General features: G+C 40.2%; 1 protein-coding gene across 1 annotated transcript in view; it reads left to right on the top strand.

Annotated features, from left to right (window-relative positions):
• Nucleotides 1-20440, top strand: part of LOC120933234 (adhesion G protein-coupled receptor E1-like) — a 54807-nt gene that overhangs the window by 28582 nt on the left and 5785 nt on the right. Inside the window, exons 8-12 of the mRNA XM_040346329.1 lie at nucleotides 1173-1286; nucleotides 8278-8453; nucleotides 10408-10572; nucleotides 14937-15131; nucleotides 17780-18015. Of these exons, the coding sequence (XP_040202263.1) occupies nucleotides 1173-1286; nucleotides 8278-8453; nucleotides 10408-10572; nucleotides 14937-15131; nucleotides 17780-18015 (886 nt within the window). The remainder of the gene's footprint in view (nucleotides 1-1172; nucleotides 1287-8277; nucleotides 8454-10407; nucleotides 10573-14936; nucleotides 15132-17779; nucleotides 18016-20440) is intronic.

Raw genomic sequence — 20440 nt, forward strand, 5'->3', positions numbered from 1 at the left:
TCTGTGGTGGTAAGGGGGGGTCAGAGGTTGGTATCAGTTGCACTGACTATTTTAAACAATCCCCCCCCATTCAGCGCTGGGATGGCACCTGATAGTCAGGAGAACGGGAGGGTGGCCAAACCTTACAGCGGACGTGCGGGCGGGCCCCCGAAAGTGGAGAATATGCGGGCGGGCCCCTGAAGGTGGAAAACGTGCGGGCGGGCCAGCGGCGGGTGGAGGATGATCACATCCTTGTGTTCAGTGGAGAGCGGGGAGGGGCCGACAATCACTGTAGCCAATAGAATTGTCTGTCCCTCTCCACTGCACTGAACACAAGGGGAAAACAACACTCGTGAGCGTGACGGCAGCTTTTTTTGTGTAGTCGCTGCCGTTTTTAGGCCAAAACATTCCCGATTTTCCCGGGACAAAAGCAAAATCCTGGGGAAAAAAATCGGGACAAGCATAATCCGGGACAAGGGTCCAAAATTCAGGATTGTCCCGGGAAATTCAGGACTGTTGGCAACTATGGAAGTACCTGTCTGTAACCAACAAACTGGTAATTACAAGCAAAAGCTATTTACAAATACAGACAGTAAAGAGTCGGTTCACACAGGGGCAACACGACTTCCAGTACGACTTTGGGAGACAACTTGGACACGACTTGAGTATTGCCTCCAGGACAGGAGGCTTTCCAGTGGCCAATCAAACAACAATCAGCTCTGTGGGAGGGAGGGGAAGGGAGGGGTTTGCCTGAGAAATGTATGTTCTCTTCCTGTATTGTTGCTTCAGTTAAGACAGTGATCCGACTTCTGAGGCAACTTCCATTGAAATCAATGGGTACAAGTGGCCTACAAGTTGCCTAGAAGTCGGATTGAAGTAGTACAGGAACCTTTTCTGAAGTCGGAGCGACTTCAGTAGTGTGTATTAAGACGGCTCCATTCACTTCCATTCATTTTCTCAACCGCGCAACTTGGGACGACTTGGGGCAACTTCAAGTCGGATCCCAGGTCGCCCCTGTGTGAACCGGCTCTAAAGGGCTACAGACCCCCGTACATGTAATACATTCACTTAGTATAAAGGAAATGTTGAGAAATATTCAGATGTTATTAGGCTGAATCCATGTACATTCTTTATGGCAAAGCTGTCTATTCAAACTTTAAGAACTTGTTTCCATATTGCCATTTTCCCCTCAGACATTACCATGAAGTCTTCCCATGACATCTGCAGTCCTGGTGTCCAGTCCTTCACCCTGGTCTCAGCTGACAACAATATGGAGGTGCCCTGCAGTCTGGTGCCCATAGTCAAAGGTAATATAAAAATGGATTGGTTAATTAGCTATTATTATATATTTTTTTTCCCCAGCACTTAAAATAGCATTAACATTTTTTTTTTACGTACATACAGTATAGTATGAAGCAAGTGGGTCATATAAAGAGAAAATATTGTGTTTTTTTTTAATTATTTCAAGATTATTATTGTTATACAGGATTTATATAGCATCATCAGTTTGTTAAAGTTTGGTACAATTGTAATACAATTCAATACAAGAGGGTTCAGAGCGCCCTGATCATGTGAGCTTACAATCTAAAAAGAAGGGTCAAGTGATACAAAAAGGAATAACTCTGTGGAATCAGTTTATGAAGCAAATAAAAGTACAGCTTAAGCCTTATGCACACAGGGCGTTTGAAAAAACAAGCTGCAAAGCCACTACCAATGCCAGGAAAAAGCGGCTGTAAAAACGTCCTTTTAGTAGCTTTTTGCATTGGTGTTATTGCACCTTTAGCCGCGCTAGCTTTTAGATGCTTTTCTTTTCCTCTATTCAAAATCAATGGTTCCCTAAGAGAGCCCATTGATTTAAATAGAAGTCACACCACAAGTCGAATCATGATGATCCGACATGTGGTGTGCTTGTGTGCTGAGAAACTTAAAGGGGAACCCAAAATGGAAAAAATAAATGGCATGAGGTTCCCCGCCAAGAGTATACCAAGTGTCTGATATGAATTTTGAGGGGAACCCCCACACCAAAGACATTGGTGTGGGGTCCCCCCAAAACGTATACCAGACCCTTATCTGAGCATGCATCCCGGGGGGGGGGGGGGGGGCGAGCGTAGAATCAGGCCTGACGATAAGGGGGGGGCATTGTGGTCCTTGATAAAAAGGATTACATGACCGAAATGTATAAGATATTGGGTGATGTCAATACCTATACCCCCCTGTCAGCAGACCCTAAAACTGTGTATTTGCGTGATCTGACTAGAATTGTATTGTCTATTGGCATTCTGAACAAGAAGGAAAGCTTGTTTTTGGTTCCTCGGGCGCCTAGGACACCCACAATTTACTATCTACCCAAGATCCATAAGGATCCTGTTTTCCCCCCGGGACATCCTATTGTAAGTGGAATTGATTCACTGACGTCCCGGGTGGGCAGATACATTGACTTTTATCTTCAGCCTCTTGTACAACAGATGCCATCATTTGTTAAAGACTCACGACATGTCGTCAACATTTTATCTGGATTAACTGTAAAGCCTGGTATACTTCTAGTAACAGCTGATGTCACGTCACTTTACACAATCATCCCCCATAGTTTGGGTCTTGAGGCGGTTCGTGGTTTTCTTACTAGAGACTCAGGACTCCATTCTGATTAGATTTTATTCTTGATGGAATTATTGGAATTTGTAGCAACTCATAATTACTTTTGGTTTTGCAATCAGTTCTATAGACAGGATTGGTGGAGTCGCCATGGGGGTTAAATATGCCACCAGCATGGCCAATTTGTTTATGGCCAGATGGGAGGAGGATGTCATCTATGCCCGAGATACACCTTAGTTGATCTTATGGGCTAGGTACATAGTTGACATCCTCCTCCTGTGGGATGGTGATTCTCTATCGCTCCAATCCTTCATGACCTCCCTCAATAATAACCAAATAGGTATAGAATTAAAATATGAGATGAGCCAGTTAGAAATAAATGTATTAGATTTGAAAATGAAGGTTGATGGTAGCAAATTGACTACCTCAACATATTTTAAATGTATGGATAGAAATTTGTTTATACCAGTAACTAGTTGCCATCATAGGCCCTGGCTTGGATCAGTCCCGAAAAGTCAATATATAAGACTCAAAGGAAACTGCTCCAACCAGGATGAATTTATACAACAGGCACAATTACTCACCCAGAGGTTTTTGGAAAAAGGTTTTACTGAATCTTGTTTGGAGACTAACCTTGAGTCAGTTAAACAACTGAATAGAGATGATCTTCTTGTTGAGAGACCTCGCCAGCAGGGGGGGGGGGGGGGCTTTCTCACAAGGGGTCCCATTTATAACCACCTATCCCTTACAGCACAAAAAAATCAAACAAATGTTGTCTCGACATTGTCACATTGTTAAAAACGACCGAATATTAAGAAACATCTTGCCTGAGAGGCCTCAGGTTGTTTTTAGAGGTGCCCCCTCTTTGAGGAATAGGGTGTCTTCCAATATTCTTTACCCTCCTTCTAGAGTTAATTTCTTTAGTCAATTAACGGGTTACTACCAATGTCGGAGATTTAGAGTATGTTCTCTTAATAGCTGTACCCACAGGAGGACTAATAGTTTTTTGTCCACTAGCACACAAACTAGGCATGACATCAAATCTTTAATTACATGTTCCACAATAGGTGTGGTCTATTTACTTCAATGTCCCTGTGGGTTACAGTACATAGGGAGAACTAAACGCCCCTTACAGGTTAGATTACATGAACACATTACAAATATGAAATCAGATTTAAAAACCATTCTGTATCAAAACACCATCGATTGGTGCACAATAGAGACCCTTCAAATACCTTGTTTTTAGGCATTGACAAATTTAGTCCTTATTGGAGAGGAAGTTCTCTAGTGAGGGAAATTTCCAAGCTGGAGATGTCTTGGATATTCAAGGCCAAGACTTATGTACCTCATGGATTAAAAATTTGATGTAGATGTTAATGCTTTTATCGATAATTCGTAGCTGTTTTTATTGTAAACTTGGTCTGAGTCACGTAATTGTTCTGTCATCCTATTTTTTAGTTTTTTGTTTTTTTCTTGCCTTGGTTTTTGTTTTGTTTAGTTTCTGACCCTAGTGGTCGAATGGGGTGTAATAGCCCCATTGTTATATATATTATATTCATTGATTTTGTTTAATTAATTAATTGGTTCTTTGTTGAATACATTTTTTAATAATAAATTAATTAATTAATTAATTTAATATTTTTAGTTTTATTTCGCATATCAATTTTTGCACCTAGTCAATTATATTATAATATAATCGATATATTATATTTATTGAGTTTAATTCATTTACTTAGTCGGTATTCACTATGGAGTATTGAATGTTTTTCAAAAAAAGTTTTTAATTATTTATTTACATTTATAATTAAGCACACATATTTTCATTTAACCACTTAACGGCCGCCGCACGACTATATACGTCGACAGAATGGCACGGCTGGGCACGCTGGCGGCGTGCTCGCGACCCAGTTCCGAAGCTCCGTGACCGCTCCCGCGGGACCCGTGGAACCGATCGGGTCACAGGAGCTTAAGAACGGGGAGAGGTGAGTGTAAAAACACCTTCCCCGTTCTTCTCTGTGGCAGTGTCAGTGATCGTCTGTTCCCTGATATAGGGAACGACGATCACTGATGTCACACGTCCAGCCCCGCCCCCCTACACAGTAAGAAACACACATGAGGTCACACTTAACCCCTACAGCGCCCCCTAGTGGTTAACCCCTTCACTGCCATTGTCATTTTCACAGTAATCAGTGCATTTTACAGCATTTTTCGCTGTGAAAAATTACAATGGTCCCAAAAATGTGTCAAAAGTGTTTGATGTGTCCGCCATAATGTCGCAGTCATGAAAAAAATTGCTGATCGCCGCCATTAGTAGTAAAAAAAAATATTAATAAAAATGCCATAAAACTATCCCCTATTTTGTAAACGCTATAAATCTTGCGCAAACCAATCGATAAACGCTTATTGCGGGTTTTTTTTTACCAAAAATAGGTAGAATGCGTATCGGCCTAAACTGAGGATTTTTTTTTTTTGTACCTTTTGTTTGGGAGCCACGTCACACGACCGCGCAATTTTCAGTTAAAGCGACGCAGTGCCGAATCGCAAAAAGGGGCAAGGTCCTTAACCTGCATAATGGTCCGGGTCTTAACCGGTTAATAATATTTAAACATATAATATTAACATGCTATTTGTTTTTGCGACTATTATAGAGGAGTTGTTTTATTCCTCAATTAGTAGTCATAATTTACACTTTATTTATTTATACATAGATTCACTTTGGGTGATATATTCCCTTTATGTGATTTTTCACTTACCCTAATATGTAGATTATGAATTAGATACATATTCTCTTGATTAGTTTAATTTCACAGTAGATTATTCACTAATATCTAAACACAAATTATTTAGTGGCTCACACCAGTAATATTCACAGAGTTTTATTTTTTGTTCTCTTTATACACATGCTACCGCAATTGTGGTGGACACGTGTGCTCTTTGTCCTCGTTTTAGCATTTATTTTTACATTCTTGAGTAAAAAAATGTTTTGCTGTAAAGGGCAATATTTATATCAACTTAAGAGGTTTGCCAATAGTCTAAATGGTGGCTAAGGAGTCGTGTCTGGGACTCAGACTGAGGTTAACCATCACTATATCCTTTTGGTTGTAAGTTCCCATTGTTTGGATTGGGAGTAGGCGTTACCGAATTTAGTTCTATCTGTATTATTGTGTTTGCCAAAATGGCGGCCATTCATTCATGTCCTGAACTCAAAACAAGGCATGGTAATATTTACTGTGGTGATTCAGCACGCTACCTGTCCCTTATTGAAAATGTCTTTGATGACGAAACGCGTCTGAGGGGGTACGTGCTGATGTCACCACGCATGCAGGACAGGAGTTTTGCATTGTAGCCGGCCGGCTTCATTTTATTGTATATTTATGTTTATTGTGTATATGTATGTTTATTGTGTATTTCCTTTTTTATATTAAATGCTTTGATGGTATTACACTATCTAGTCCTTTAATTTCTTCCTGGGTACTAATCTCATCCATGAGTCTTACAGAGATCACGGTCCTAGCAGTGAGAGTTTGCATCCATCCAGTCATTCATTAGCCTGCAGTTGATTTTGAAGATCCTTGTCTGTATTTAATTATGCTTACAGCTGCTTAAATCTAGTAATTAGATTCCCTGTATGGTGGCGGTTCACATTGCGGTGGATTTGGGTGTTATTTCACCTGTTTTGATCTTACTGTTGTCCAATATCTATTGTCTGGTAAGGAGACTCTTAGTGCGGTGGTGGTTCACTATAGAGAAGAGGAAAGGTGACCTGGGGGGGGGGGGGGGTGTTCATGAGATTAAAAAATCTATTGATATTTGAAACCCACACATAGCCTATCTAGAGACCTATATTAAGAACTCAATAGTCCCTAGGAGCCTTAGATGGCAAATTACCCCCCAAAAGGGAGACACCGATTTGGAAGAATGGTTCAGCTATTTTAACAAAGCGGGTGTCACATTCCTTAGATTTTTTATTGCATAGAATGCATTAAGGTGATAAAAACATGAACCTTTACGACCCCTTTAAGCAAAGTAAAAACTTTTACATTTTAAAAATTATTAATTTTTATCGCCTACACCGATAACCATACATGGTTGGTGCCATCTTGTGGTTGAAATCACTCAACACAGCCTTATTAAAAATACATTCAATATGAATCAATCACATGTAGGTCTCACTGTTCGCACCTTATAAACAGGAATGAAGGAACATCTTGCCAATATTCGAAAAGGCTTTCCTAACCATAGTTTGTCAAAGCATTACGATCAGTACCACAATGGGTATCCTAAGGGCACATTCTTTATAGCCATAGATCAATTCAATGCCAATTGGAGAGGAAGTCACATTAGGAGAGAAATCTCCTGGTTAGAAATTATATGGATCTATTATTAAAAATCATTTAGACCCCACGACCTTAATATAGAGTGGGACATGAATGCTTTTATATATAATGGATGGATTTATTGTGCTGTATTATAGGAGTTTGTATAGGGCTTGTTTATTATAGACTTGTTTTTAATTGGTATCTATTATTAGGTATTTTGCTTTTAGTTTTTTTTGTATCTTATGTATATGCGATACTATGTGATTGATTCATATTGAATGTATTTTTAATAAGGTTGTATTGAGTGTTTTCAACCACAAGATGGCGCCAACCATGTATGGTTATCGTGTAGGACGATATAGAAATGAATAATTTTTAAAACATAATAGTTTTTGCTTTGCTTAACTATTTATGATTTCCTTGCATAATATTTATTTTAGTGTTTTCCAACTAGCCACCTCTGCATTTTGTTGTGGGTAAAATATTTTTAGGTTGACCGTAACTTTTGTTTTGAGTTCCATTTTGGGTGATTCTATGGATTGTGTGGGGCCTGGAGTCTTTTACAGGTTCGGAACCTTTGTTTTAGGTCCCGCTTCATGATTCCCACAGGTCTGTTTGTTCAGTCAGACAAGGTGTCACTTCCGGTTTCCAGCCATACGATTCGTTTTGGTCATTGGAGCGCACAGGACATGGAGTATTCATATCTGGCTCCTGCTATATATAAGACATTGAGCGCACGTTAGGCCATGCCCTGATTACATCTATATGACAAAACGTGTTGGGAGGAGCTAGATCATGTAATGTCGCCACACACTAAGGTTGGCCATCTTGATTGTTGGAAACATTCTCTCACGATCATTGATGTACATGCAAGATTTTACTCTACTTTTCGGTGAGTGTGTTTGCTGGCTTTTAATAAATTGATTATCGAACATATAACACTATGAAGTGTTTTTCTGCCCATTTTTGAACTTTGCACTTACAATTTCCTGCTCCCAACTCTGTGGGAACAGTTTGGGGGTGGCCCCTTCCTGGTTCAACACGACTGCACACCAGTGCACAAAGCAAGGTCCATAAAGACATGGATAAGCGAGTTTGGGGTGGAGGAACCTGACTGGCCTGCACAGAGTCCTGACCTCAACCCAATAGAACACCTTTGGGATGAATTTGAGCAGAGACTGCGAGCCAGGCCTTCTTGTCCAACATCAGTGCCTGACCTCACAAATGCACTTTTGAAAGAATGGTCAAACATTCCCATAGACAAACTCCTAAACCTTTTCACAATATAGTGTATGTCAGAGTGACTGCGTTACAAATTTGGGGTTTTGTACAAAAGCGTTATATGTTTTATTTATATCTCAGAAATATCATTTCTTTTTGTATCCAGGAGGTGCTGTTTTTCTTACCTACAAAAGGTTCAATGGAAGTATGTTATTTACACCGCAAGTTTCTGAATGGGATGGCAAGACAGTGATCAACTCACAGGTGGTGACTGGAACCATCACAAACCCTAACAGTAAAAATCTGACTTCCCCTGTCATCTTTAAACTTTCCCATCTGCAGGTCAGTATTTTAACATAAAAACAGTCAACACAACCCTACCATGATTTTAGTTAGGTGGACCACAAAGAATTAATATGCAGAAAACATATGATTAACCTCTTCATACCTACAGCATTTAGATTAACAATCCCCTGCACAATACCTGTCAATGCTCTGCTTATAGTTTTTAAACCCAGATGTCATAAGCATCTTTAGTCCACACAAATTAAAAATGAGGTCCTTCTAGATTCCTTCATGCTGGCCCCTTCTGCATATGTAGCTATGTAAAACAATAAGAACATATACTGTTTAAAATGCAGTAATACACTGCCTCACCCTTCTCTGCACATGTGCAGTTGTCTAAAAATCAGAACCACTAGAGATAAAACAGCTGACATCCTAAATATTTACCGCTGCTCATGGCCTCTGGGCTTCAGCAAAGTGGCAGCCTCCAGCAAGAAGTAACAGGAACAGTACAGGATGCAATTTAAAAGCACACACTAATTTTGGTAGCATAACTATTAATGTGGAATGTATGTTCCTTGCTAAAGAACATCATTTTTTATCAAGTTGTCATGGGAAAAGTTCTGTTTTAACATTTAGGATTTACAGTGATTCTTGATTATGTGATTATGTGATCTCGAGAAAAAAATGGTTTTATCTGCTGCCTGTGGATAGAAGTGTGCCTCTGTTTAAAACTGTAATTGTCTGATACAAAAATAGTATAAAAAAAATATATTTTTTAAATGTATACAGGTATACACACACACACACTTTTTTCATTTATTTAATTTTTTTTCTACTGGTAAGCGTATAATCACAACAGAGCAGGGTTAAAGTCAAGTCAACTGTTGAACTCAACTTTTGAAGTCAAACATTTGTCTGCTATTTGCGAATTCAGACTTGAATGGCCTCCAGTATCAGCCATGACTAAGCACTAATGTAGTGCGAAACATGTCGGCTGTCCCTTTCTGTGGCTGTGTCTTGCTGTGTATGCTTACTTTTACGGAATAAAGACAACTTTACAAAGTTCTTCTGGAGTGCGGCTGTCTATTTTCTCCCAAAATTTTCTACAATCATTTAGAGGTGGAATAATAGGCTTAGTGCAGCATAACACTTTTGGTAATTACATTTTATTTATGGAGGTCTACAGTATATGTAGGACCAAACATGAGCTATAAGTAAGGGAGAAAGAGGGATTTGGTTCCAAACGAGCCCCTACCTATGATTGACAGTTAAAGAGGAAGTAAACCCTCTCTAAAAAATAACAAAAAAAAAGCCCTGCAATACAAAGCCATAATGAGCTAGTATGCATAGCATACTAGCTCATTATAAATTACTTATCTGAGATCGAAGCCCCCGCAGTGATCTTTGGTCACCTCCTCCATCACCGCTATGATACCCAGAGTGATTTCCGGGTATCGCTGCTCCGGGGCTGTGATTGGCAAGAGCAGCGATGACATCACTCCCGTGCATACGTGCAGGAGCTGGCAGTGACGGCATGATCGCCTTCAGTAACGGCACGCTCAGTGCGCCTCCGCCGATGTCTATGGCGCGCATTCGTCGTAGACATCGATGCCGTCTTTCTTGCAAATAGGGTTACCTGTAGGTCAAAGTGGTCTGTAAGTGTTTACAACCACTTTAAGAAGGTGACACTTGGGATGTTTTTCCAGCCACAAATTGAAGTGCATTTTATAAGCCAGATATCTCTGACCTGAGTATACTTGAAGTTTGACATACAAGCTAACTCCTTAAAGTCGCTACCACCCTAGAAAAAAAATTATCCTGTTACATTAAAGTATGAATGACAGCACAGTGCTTGTGCTGTGTAATTTGTTCCTTTCTATCATCTAAAATACCTGGTTGATCATAACTAAATGTTGCCCAGGCTCACAATTCCAAAAAAAGACACATTTGGGGGTATAGATGAGTGGCATTGTAGATTTACTGAAATGTATACATCTTTCCATTGCAGCCAATAAGACCCTTAAATAAGTTCATCTGTGTATTTTGGGACCCTGAAAAGAATAACTGGTCGAAAGAAGGATGTGAGACAGGACAATCTGATAGCACACACACCATCTGCTCTTGTACCCATCTCTCCAGCTTTGCACTCCTCATGGCACCTCATGAAATACAGGTGATTTCAACAAAAAAGAATGTTTGTGAATTCTAACTTTTTTTAAATTTATACAAATTTATATAACAAAAGACATTATGCACATACCATAGGCAATAATAAAAAGCACACCGCATTACAGAAATGTACAGAACATAAAACATATTACATATTATATTACATATAGACATATGCATACACCCTGCAGAGACCCCTACCCAAAAGGAAAACAAGGACTAAGTAGAGTACATTTACCAATAAATAGACTTATATATTATAAGGAAAAATATGGTGGTACACTAGACTATTCAGATTTTAACCCCTGGAAAAAATAACCATGTTATATCTTCCTCCATCCAACTTAGATGTAATATATGGTTTACTACTCCATGACTATACTCCCGCAAAACAAATAAGAATGTTGAATAAACTATTGTAGCGCTACCCCCGGAGGAGCCGCTGGTTAGATTTGGGACGGCATAATTAAGTTACCTCTGTGATGTGTCTAGGGGTGATGATGGTGGTGAGAGCAGTGATGGAATGTCCAGGCAGTTGGATGACGTTTTCAATGCCTTTATTTCTGGTCCAACACGACCAACAGTCAACTTGAGGTAGACAGTATAGGTTGGTGAAAGGAGAATAAACTTTGCAGATTCAGGCTATGGATAGAAGAAGCAGTCCTGCCTCCAACAATTACACTTGTCACGTCGCCACTCCAGCCGCAGTGGGTAAAGTGCCCCTGGACAGGCCTCTCTCACAGGCCTGGCAGCCAGAGCGTCACTTAGAACTTCTGGGAAGGAACAAGTCTCTGACACCGACATGGCTCTAATAGGATTTGGATTGGTAGTGAGACCTCTGCCACAGGCCCAGTACTCTGGAACATGATATAGTAGAGCGAATCCTCCCAGACTATAACTCGCCTGAATCTTCCTCAGGTGGACTTCTCAGCTTGGGGTTACCGACTGACAGTTTGCAACATACAACCTGTCAGTGTCCGGTCACCCAGATCCCCGATGGTTCATTCAAACCCTATTGGATCACCTGCCTCTGGGTTCTCCTCAGACCGATCCCCCACCGAACAGCACAACTCGCTTGGGATCTTCTCAATAGAGATGGAGGACCCAGTAAGTCACTGGGGCCCCTTAGCAGCATCAGTTTCTCCGGTTCATGAGGGCCCAGAGTCAGGAACTCCACATAGCACGTGCGCCCCGGCCTGGTAGGCCATATCGCCGGGGCCTGTGATGTGCGCACACCCTAAAGGTGGGTGCCGCACCTGGAACCAGGAACCCGCGAAGAACCCCGAGCAATGGCCTCCGCCACAGAAATACCCCTCCCCAGCATGCTCTGCGAGGGAAAACTCCTCTAATTGGCTGCTGGGAAGAAGCGGCTCCGCCTGGACCCCTCTGGCGCCACCTGCCATCCAGAGATGGAACCGCATCTCTGGAGCACAGAATGACCCACAGGACAGTTCAGGGCTGGTGACAGACAAATTTAAATAAATCAACATGGATGAGAGCAAATAAGTCTCTCATCCCCCAACTAAATTTAATATAGCACCTGTACTGAAAAGTACACAGGTGCTACACTATTATAGTGTTGTATAACATTAAACATAGGCAGAGAAGATAATACCACAAATATGTTCATGATACAATTTTCAGTGGTATGGCCAAATGTTCAAAATGTACAATCTGAATAGACAACTTTGGCCTGCAGATCTGAATTAACACTGAGTCTTGGATAACACCTTGTAGCCTTGTGACCAAGGGAAACGTTATTTCATCATCACCTCACAAACCATTAAAGAACCTTTGTGACTGCAACTCAACAGGGAAGGAGAGGTTTTTACACACTTATGCCTTGTACACACAGCCGGAATTTCCGATGGATATTCTGATCGTGTGTAGCCCCATCAGAGTTTTTTCTTTGGAAATTCCGATTAATTCCATCGGAGTTAAGATATAGAACATGTTCTATTTTTCTCCGATGGAATTCCGTCAGAATTTGGCCGGGCAAAAGCCTGATCGTGTGTATGCGGCATAAGGCTCCAAACTGTTTTCAATCGGTTGACATTGTTCTTAGATTAGAGTGAATATGTTTTATCTCTTAGAAGATCTAAAATATTAGTCACGAGGAGATGAGATATATTCCTTCTAAAAGTATGCACTATGAGCTGCATGCAAAAGCAAAATCGTAAGTCCTGGCCTTATAGAACAACCTAGGGAAAGGGTTTTAGATACTCTACATATGGCAGCCATGTCTTTGCTTGGACTCACTGCGATTATGGTGATGGGCTGGTGTCAGGCAACCTAAAATCAGAACCGGATGGTCCATATAACCTATGGAGGGTTCAAGAGGCAAGTTTTTCCTCACACAGATGTGATACACCCTCCAAAGGTGAATGGCAAAAGGGAAAGAGTCTGTCCTACATCTATCTTCTCTAACTTAGGTAGCCTGCAACCCAATATGGTTATTCAGCCAGAGAAGTTCAAAACACAACAGTTGCCGAACCTTCTGATGTGCTCCTACAAACAGGATATACCGTAGTGCCCAAACATTAATGTTATTTCTGTTGTTCTGTCATTTTATTTCAAGGCTAATAGATTATATTTCTGTATGTAATCTTTTGTGTCTTTTTTAGTATTTACATTTGGGATGCTGGATTTGGGTGAGTCTCCCTCTAGTGAGGGGGTAAGCTCGCTCCTCACCCTTCCTCCATCGAACAAAGATATTGCCCCTGTTAGCATGTCACTGGGGATGTGATATTTGTGGCATGTTGTCATATATTAAGTATTGTACAACATTTGCATGTTGAAGGGGCTTGTAAGCAGGTGCAGTCTGTACTCCCCATGGCAGGTGGCGCTCGATCTAAGTGACAATGCAGCAGGGGAAGGAAGTTGTGAGGACCCCATGTGACTCCAATGGCCATCTTGGATCAGGCAGAGTCAATTTAGTTGCTAACATAGGGACAGGGTCCCTGTCTGACAGGGACAGTGCTTAGAGGTAGAGAAAGGTTCCAGAGGAGTAGGGATAGAGCAGGGACTACATAAATCTCTCTTAAGGAAGCCTCTACTTTGGGTTTCCCTCCTCATTGCAGATGCTGACGGCATTTTCAAGTCTTCAGACTTTTGTTTTGTCTCTCCGTACATGGCTCTGGATGGTTGTAGAATCCCAGATTGATAAAGGGAAGTGTAACAGCCCTTGCGTGTGGCAGATAGTAAGGTCCCGCCGGCATGCATATATGAAGGCACAGCAAAGGAGCCCTTCAGATAGACATGGCAAGCCCCGCCGGTGTCCGTGACATTACTGGATCTCCAACGGAACTCCCTGAAGGCCCAGAAGCCGGCGGAGAGGTACCAATCAAAAGAATTTTAATCGATCAAAAAGATTTTAATCGATCAAAAAGATTTTAATCGATCAAAAAGATTTTAATCGATCAAAAAAATTAAAGATTAATCGATTAATTAAAAGTTAATTTGCACAGCCCTATTAGGTACACTTTGCTAGTACTTGGTTGGACCCCCTTTTGCCTTCAGAACTGCCTTAATACTTTGTGGCATAGATTCACCAAGGTATTGCAAACATTCCTCAGAGATTTTTGTCTATTTTGACATGATAGCATCACACAGTTGCTGCAGATTTGACGTCTACACATCCATGATGCGAATCTCCCGTCCCATTGCAGCTGAAATCGACCAGGCAACATTTTACAATCTTCTATTGTCCAATTTTGGTGAGCCTTTGCAAATTGTAGCCTCAATTTCCTGTTCTTAGCTGACAGAAGTGGCACCTGGTGTGGTCTCCTGCTGCTGTAGCCCATCTTCTTCAAGGTTCGATGTGTTGTGTGTTCAGAGATAGTATTCTGCATACCTTGGTTGGTGCTTATTTGAGTTACTGATACCTTTCTATCTTCTCAAACCAGTCTGCCCATTCTCCCCTGACCTCTGAAATCAACAAGGCATTTTTGATCACACAGCAGCCGCTCACTGGATATTTTCTCTTGTTCGGACCATTCTCTGTAAACCGTAGAGATGGTTGTGCGTTAAAATCCCAGTAGATCAGCAGTTTTTGTAATACTCAGGCCGTCTAGCATCAACAATAATGCCACGTTCAAAATCACTTAAAGTACCTTTCTTCCCCATTCTGTTGCTCGGTTTGAACTTCATCAACTCGTCTTCGCCATGTCTAGATGCCTAAATGCATTGAGTTGCTGCCATGTGATTGGCTGATTATTAGTTTCTGTTGGCAAGCAATTGAACAGGCGTACCTATTAAAGTGGCCGGTGAGTGTAAGTGAAAGTATAGAAGGGAGGGGAATAGGAAGGAACCACAGGTTACTTTTTTAGTGATTTATAAGATGATCACTTGCTGTTTCTATTTTTACAGGGCGATTTTACTCTTACCCTTCTCTCCTACATTGGCCTGGGTGTGTCTCTTCTTTGCCTGTCTCTGTGTCTCCTTACATTCATCCTGTGTCGGACTCTGAGGAGCGCTCACACCTCCATCCTAACAGCTCTCTGTGGATGTCTCTTCCTGGGACAACTTTTGTTTCTGGTGGGAATCCATCAAACTAGGATTAAGGTAACTGACTGCATGTATAACCATATTCAAAAATAGCAAAGTGTTAAATCAGACTTATTAAACGTATGAAGAAAGAAAAAGGACTTTGTAGGCACATGAAAAAGTAATAAAGATTATTTAATATTTATAAAGTAGTACGAAAAAAATTGTTTCATATAATGCATCCAATGGAATACACAATGACAATGTTGAAACAAAAAGAACCACGTGATTGACCAAAGAGAATACTAATACATATTCCATTGGATGCATTATATGAAACAAAATTTGTGTACTACTTTGTAAATTTTTAATAATCGTTATTATTTTTTCATGTGCCTACAAAGTCCATTTTCTTTCTTTATACGTTTAATTCAACTATTTGGGACGTGGCACAATTGTACAATTGGGTGTTGATTACCACCCAAGGGAATTCGTAATCAAATATCTCAAAATTGAATCAGACTTAAACACATTGGGGTTTATGTATAAAAATATTTTATAGAAATTCACTAAGTTTAAGTGCATTACAAGTGCAGTACATTCACTCTGTGCAAATGGGGCAAAAAATGTTAATAGGCTATTTCCTATGCTGGATAAATGGTTTTCATTGATTTAACCCTTTCGTTGCCTGGCCCTGTGCTCCACTTTCAAACTCAGCTGGCCAGACCATTTTTGCAGTTTTTCCTTTGCTTTTTTATTTTCACTTATAGCTTTCAGAGTTTGTAAAAGACCCCCCAAACCATATATTTTCTGAAAGCCAGTAGAATAAAAATACGTTTCTACAGATTTTTAGGGTCTCACGATATTTGCGCAAATTTTTATCAAAATAATATGTTTGCTAACAATCCGCTAAAATCATTATTAGCAGATAAAAACAAAGACTAAATGTTACAAAACTCCTACGAAATATAAAAGACTTACCTGTATTGAGTTAATAAATAACAAATATTTGTAACTTTTAAATTGCGCTTTTTTGCGAAATGGTGAAAACCAAACAGAAGCAAAAGTGTAAATAGCTATATATTTTTTTTTAAATCTCAAGGTTTCCATTTTTCCCTTACAGCTTTCAGAATTTGTAAAAGACCCCCAAAACCATATATTTTCTGAAAGCATATGACCTCTAGAATAAAAAATGTTTATCAAAACAATATTTTTGCTAAAAATATATTGAAACCGTTATTAGCAGATAACTTTAAAAAACACCTGCTAAATTCCTACTAAATATAAAAGCTTAAACTGTACGGAGTTAATAAATAACAAATATTTGTCATTTTTACATTGCACCTTTTTGCATAATGGTGAAAATTGAACGTGTGCAAAAATGTAAATATCCATTTTTTTCTTAAAATCTGAAGGTTTTAAGCTTTCCCTTACAGCTTTCAGAATTTGTTTAAGACCCCCTCCCCCCAACCATATATTATCTGAAAGTATATGACCTCTAGAATAAGAAGAAGGTGCTATTAATTATTTAGGCCCTGCGGTATTTGCGCAAATGTTTATCAAAACAATTTTGTGCTAAAAAATACATTAAAACCATTATTAGCAGATAAAAACACAGCTAATTTTACAAAATTCCTGCTAAATTCCTACAAAATATAAAAGCTTATCCTGTGTTAAGTTAATAAATAACAAATAATTGTAAATTTAAATTTTTTTGCAAAATGGTGAAAATCAAACGTACCCAAGAATTTCTCAAAAAATCTGTTTTTCATTTTTAACTTACAGCTTTCAGAGTTAGTAAAAGACTCCCCCAAACCATATATTTTCAGAAAGCACATGACCAGTAGAACAAAAAGAAGGTGCTTTTGATTTTTAAGGCCCCGTGATTTTTGCGCAAGAAAAACACTAAAATCCTTATTTGCACACATAAACACAATATAAGTTACATAGGGCCAGATCCACAAAAGGGATACGCAGGCGTATCTACTGATACGCCGTCGTATCCCTGTTTCTATCTATGCGGCTGATTCATAGAATCAGTTACGCATAGATATTCCTAAGATCCGGCAGGTGTAATAGTTTTACACTGTCGGATCTTAGAATGCAGTACCGCGGCCGCCGCTGGGGGCATTTCTCATCGAAATTCCGCGTCGGGTATGCAAATTAGCACTTACGGAGATCCACAAAGCTTTTTCCCTTCGTTTTTTTTCCCCGTAAGTGTTAGTTTGCCGTCGCAAAATTAGGGCTGCTTTTACAAAGTGTAAACTTAGTACACCATGTAAAAGTAGACCCTTCTTTCCCGCGTCACTGTCAAATTTATTTACATTTTATTTTCGCCGCAACTCTTTTTTTTTCTTTTACACCCGTCGCGATTCTCAAAACTCGGCGCAACGTAACTTAGCGCAAAGCACGTCGGGAAAATCACGTCGGGAGCATGCGCAGTACTGTACGTCCGGCGCGGGAGCGCGCCTAATTTAAATGGGACTCGCCCCATTAGATTGGGCCCGCCGGATGGATTTAAGTTACACCGCTGCAAATTTCTAGGTAAGTGCTTTGTGGATCGGGCACTTAGGTAGAAATTTTGCGGCGGTGTAACTTAAATCCGAATATTTAAGTTGCGCCCGCTGTACGTGGATCTGGCCCATAATTCCTGCTAAATTCCTAGTCTCGTTTAGTGTGCTGGAAAGTCTCTGAGCCTATTTATTTTTTTCTCTATTCATCCTCAGATTGTGTGTGCAATCATTGCTGGTTCACTCCAATTCTCGTTCCTCTGTGCTTTCTGCTGGATGTCTATTGAAAGTTTTTTGCTCTTCATGACTGTCCGAAACCTGAGGGCTGTCAATTATATGGCTTCCCGAAAATCAAACTTTCCAGTTATGTGTCTTCTGGGGTTTGGCATCCCATCTGTGATTGTGGGGATTTCAGCAGCTGTTCGTCCACATGACTACGGGACAGATTTGTAGTAAGTTCTCGTCTTCTCTTCTATATGATCTATGAGAACTATGATATTCAAGCTTTTTTCACCTGTCAGTAGGACCAAGACATACTGAACAGAGCTGCCAACTAAATCTTGATCCTGGTATCCCCACAGATATTAAGAATCAGCAGCTTTCAAAGATTGCAGAAATTGCTAAGGAAATAAATACTAGAAAGCTGTGATCTCAAAGTGAGCTTGTAATTTGCTTCTAATGGGTAAAATGACAGATTTGCTGCAAAGCATACACCATAGGAAAATGGGATTTACTTTTTCCATGCTTCCCCTCCACTGGAGCTCTTAGACATACCGAGTACCTATAGGTATGAAGGAACACCTGACACTCGCCCTATCCAGGGCTGGCCTTAGGTGTTCAGGCGCCCTGTGCGAGCTAATCCTGTGGCGCCCCCCCCATCTTCACCCCTCGCCCCCCAAATTGCACAAGACATTGTGCAATTTGCCTCCCCCCTGAAAGTGCCGCCTGGTACATTGGTGCCATTGGGTCCTATGTGATCATGTGAGCAACTGACTGCGACTTACATTCTGCGAGCTGTGATGGCCAAACGGCGCCCCTGTTGCCCATGGCGCCCTGTGCGGCCGCACAGCTCGCACACCCCAAAGGCCGGCCCTGGCCCTATCTCCTCATAATCCCTGCAGCACCAATATATACAGTATATATTCAGTAAAAAAATAGGAAGATCAACTTTTTAAGGAACAGAAAGGGCTTTGCTTTCCCCGAATCAGCTGGGGTTTTCAATGTAGGGGTCAAACACAGGGTTGAACAAGACAATGGGATATAATTAGTTTTTTTTATGGTTGTGTCTGGTCAAAATATTTTAACCCCACACCATAGGTGGTGTGAAAATAACAAAACTTTTGCAAAAATGTGCACAGTACTGTATGCATTTCCGTAAAGATCCATAGGTTAAAGTAGATCTTCACTGCACCCAAAAACACTTTTTAGTTAATTTTTTGTATTCAAAGCAAACTGCCCCATCCATTTACTTCTCCATGCTTTATTTTGCTGAGAAATCACTTTGAAAAACACCTCCTAGCATTTCTGGCCATGGCCACCTGGAGGGCAGATGATTCATTTACTTCCTGGAATCCATACAGGAGAGTGTGCTTAGCTAAGAAAACCCCTCTTCCTCTCCTGAAGACTCCTGGGATGTATGACATAATTTGCCTAGGCAAGAATCCAGGAAGTGAGAAAAGTGTGTGTAAAGGGCACTAGCTGGACAATTAAACCATAATATGATAAAAAAAAAAAAAAAAACATAAATGAATCAATCAATAAACAATGAAACAATACTGTGAATCAATTCATAAATAGATCAATCAATACATAATCAAATTGTGCATTGTAAATCAATAATCATAAAAAACGTAAAAGTTCATATATTGCTGTAATTAATCAATCTTCAGTATAATCTCCAAACACAGTGCTCCTGAATTAATATGTGCTCCAATATTCCAAAACAATGGTGCTCCACCTGAAACAGTTTTTTAATTTTCCTCAATTTAAAAACAGAGAAATAGTTGAACTGCTGAGGTGCCCTGCTCTGCCTATTGTGGGTGTCTGGAGTTTGGCAAGGCTGCTGAAACAGCAATCTGTGATGGGAGAAGGAGACAGATGAATATTGTGAAAGATATATGATACTGGAGAATTTTTTTCTATTTCACATACCCCTGCATCAATATTGGATTGTGATCATACCTACCCGAGTTTGGAGGAAAGACCAAATTCCAACCGTCCAAAACGCGGTGACGTAAAACACTGCGACGAGCTGAGAAAAATGAAGTTTAATTCTCCCGAGCATGCGTCGACTTGATTCTGAACATGCATGTTTTTTTCTCCGTCGGAGTTCCACACAGACGATCAGAATTTCCGATAGGATTTTTTTCATCGGAAAATTAATAAAACATGTTCTATTTCTAAACTCCGACGGAAAAAAGTCCGATGGGGCCCACAAACGGTCGGAATATCCGATGAAAAAATTCTGTCTAACTTTTTCCATCGGAAATTCCAATCGAGTGAACCAGGCATTAGATGGGAAATCTGATGGAAATGGAGACTGACCTTTGAGCCAAGGAGTTTGTTATCTCTGATAATCATGCTTTATGGTCACTTGTTGGCCGGGTACATCTGGTAAGCACATTTTATACTCACTTCAGGTGGAGCACCATTGTTTTGGAGTATTGGAGCACATATTAATTCAGGAGCACAGTGTTTGGAGATTATACTGAAGATTGATTAATCAATAGTTTTTTAGGATTATTGCTTAATTATGCTCATTTTCATGATATGTCGATTGATCTACTTATGAATTGATTCGCAGTATTGTTTCATTGTTTATTGATTGATTATTGGTTTTATTCATTTAATTTATTTCCATTATGGTTGTCCAGCTAG

The sequence above is a fragment of the Rana temporaria genome, chromosome 3 (assembly GCF_905171775.1).
Source record: "Rana temporaria chromosome 3, aRanTem1.1, whole genome shotgun sequence".
Classification (NCBI taxonomy): Eukaryota; Metazoa; Chordata; class Amphibia; order Anura; family Ranidae; genus Rana; species Rana temporaria.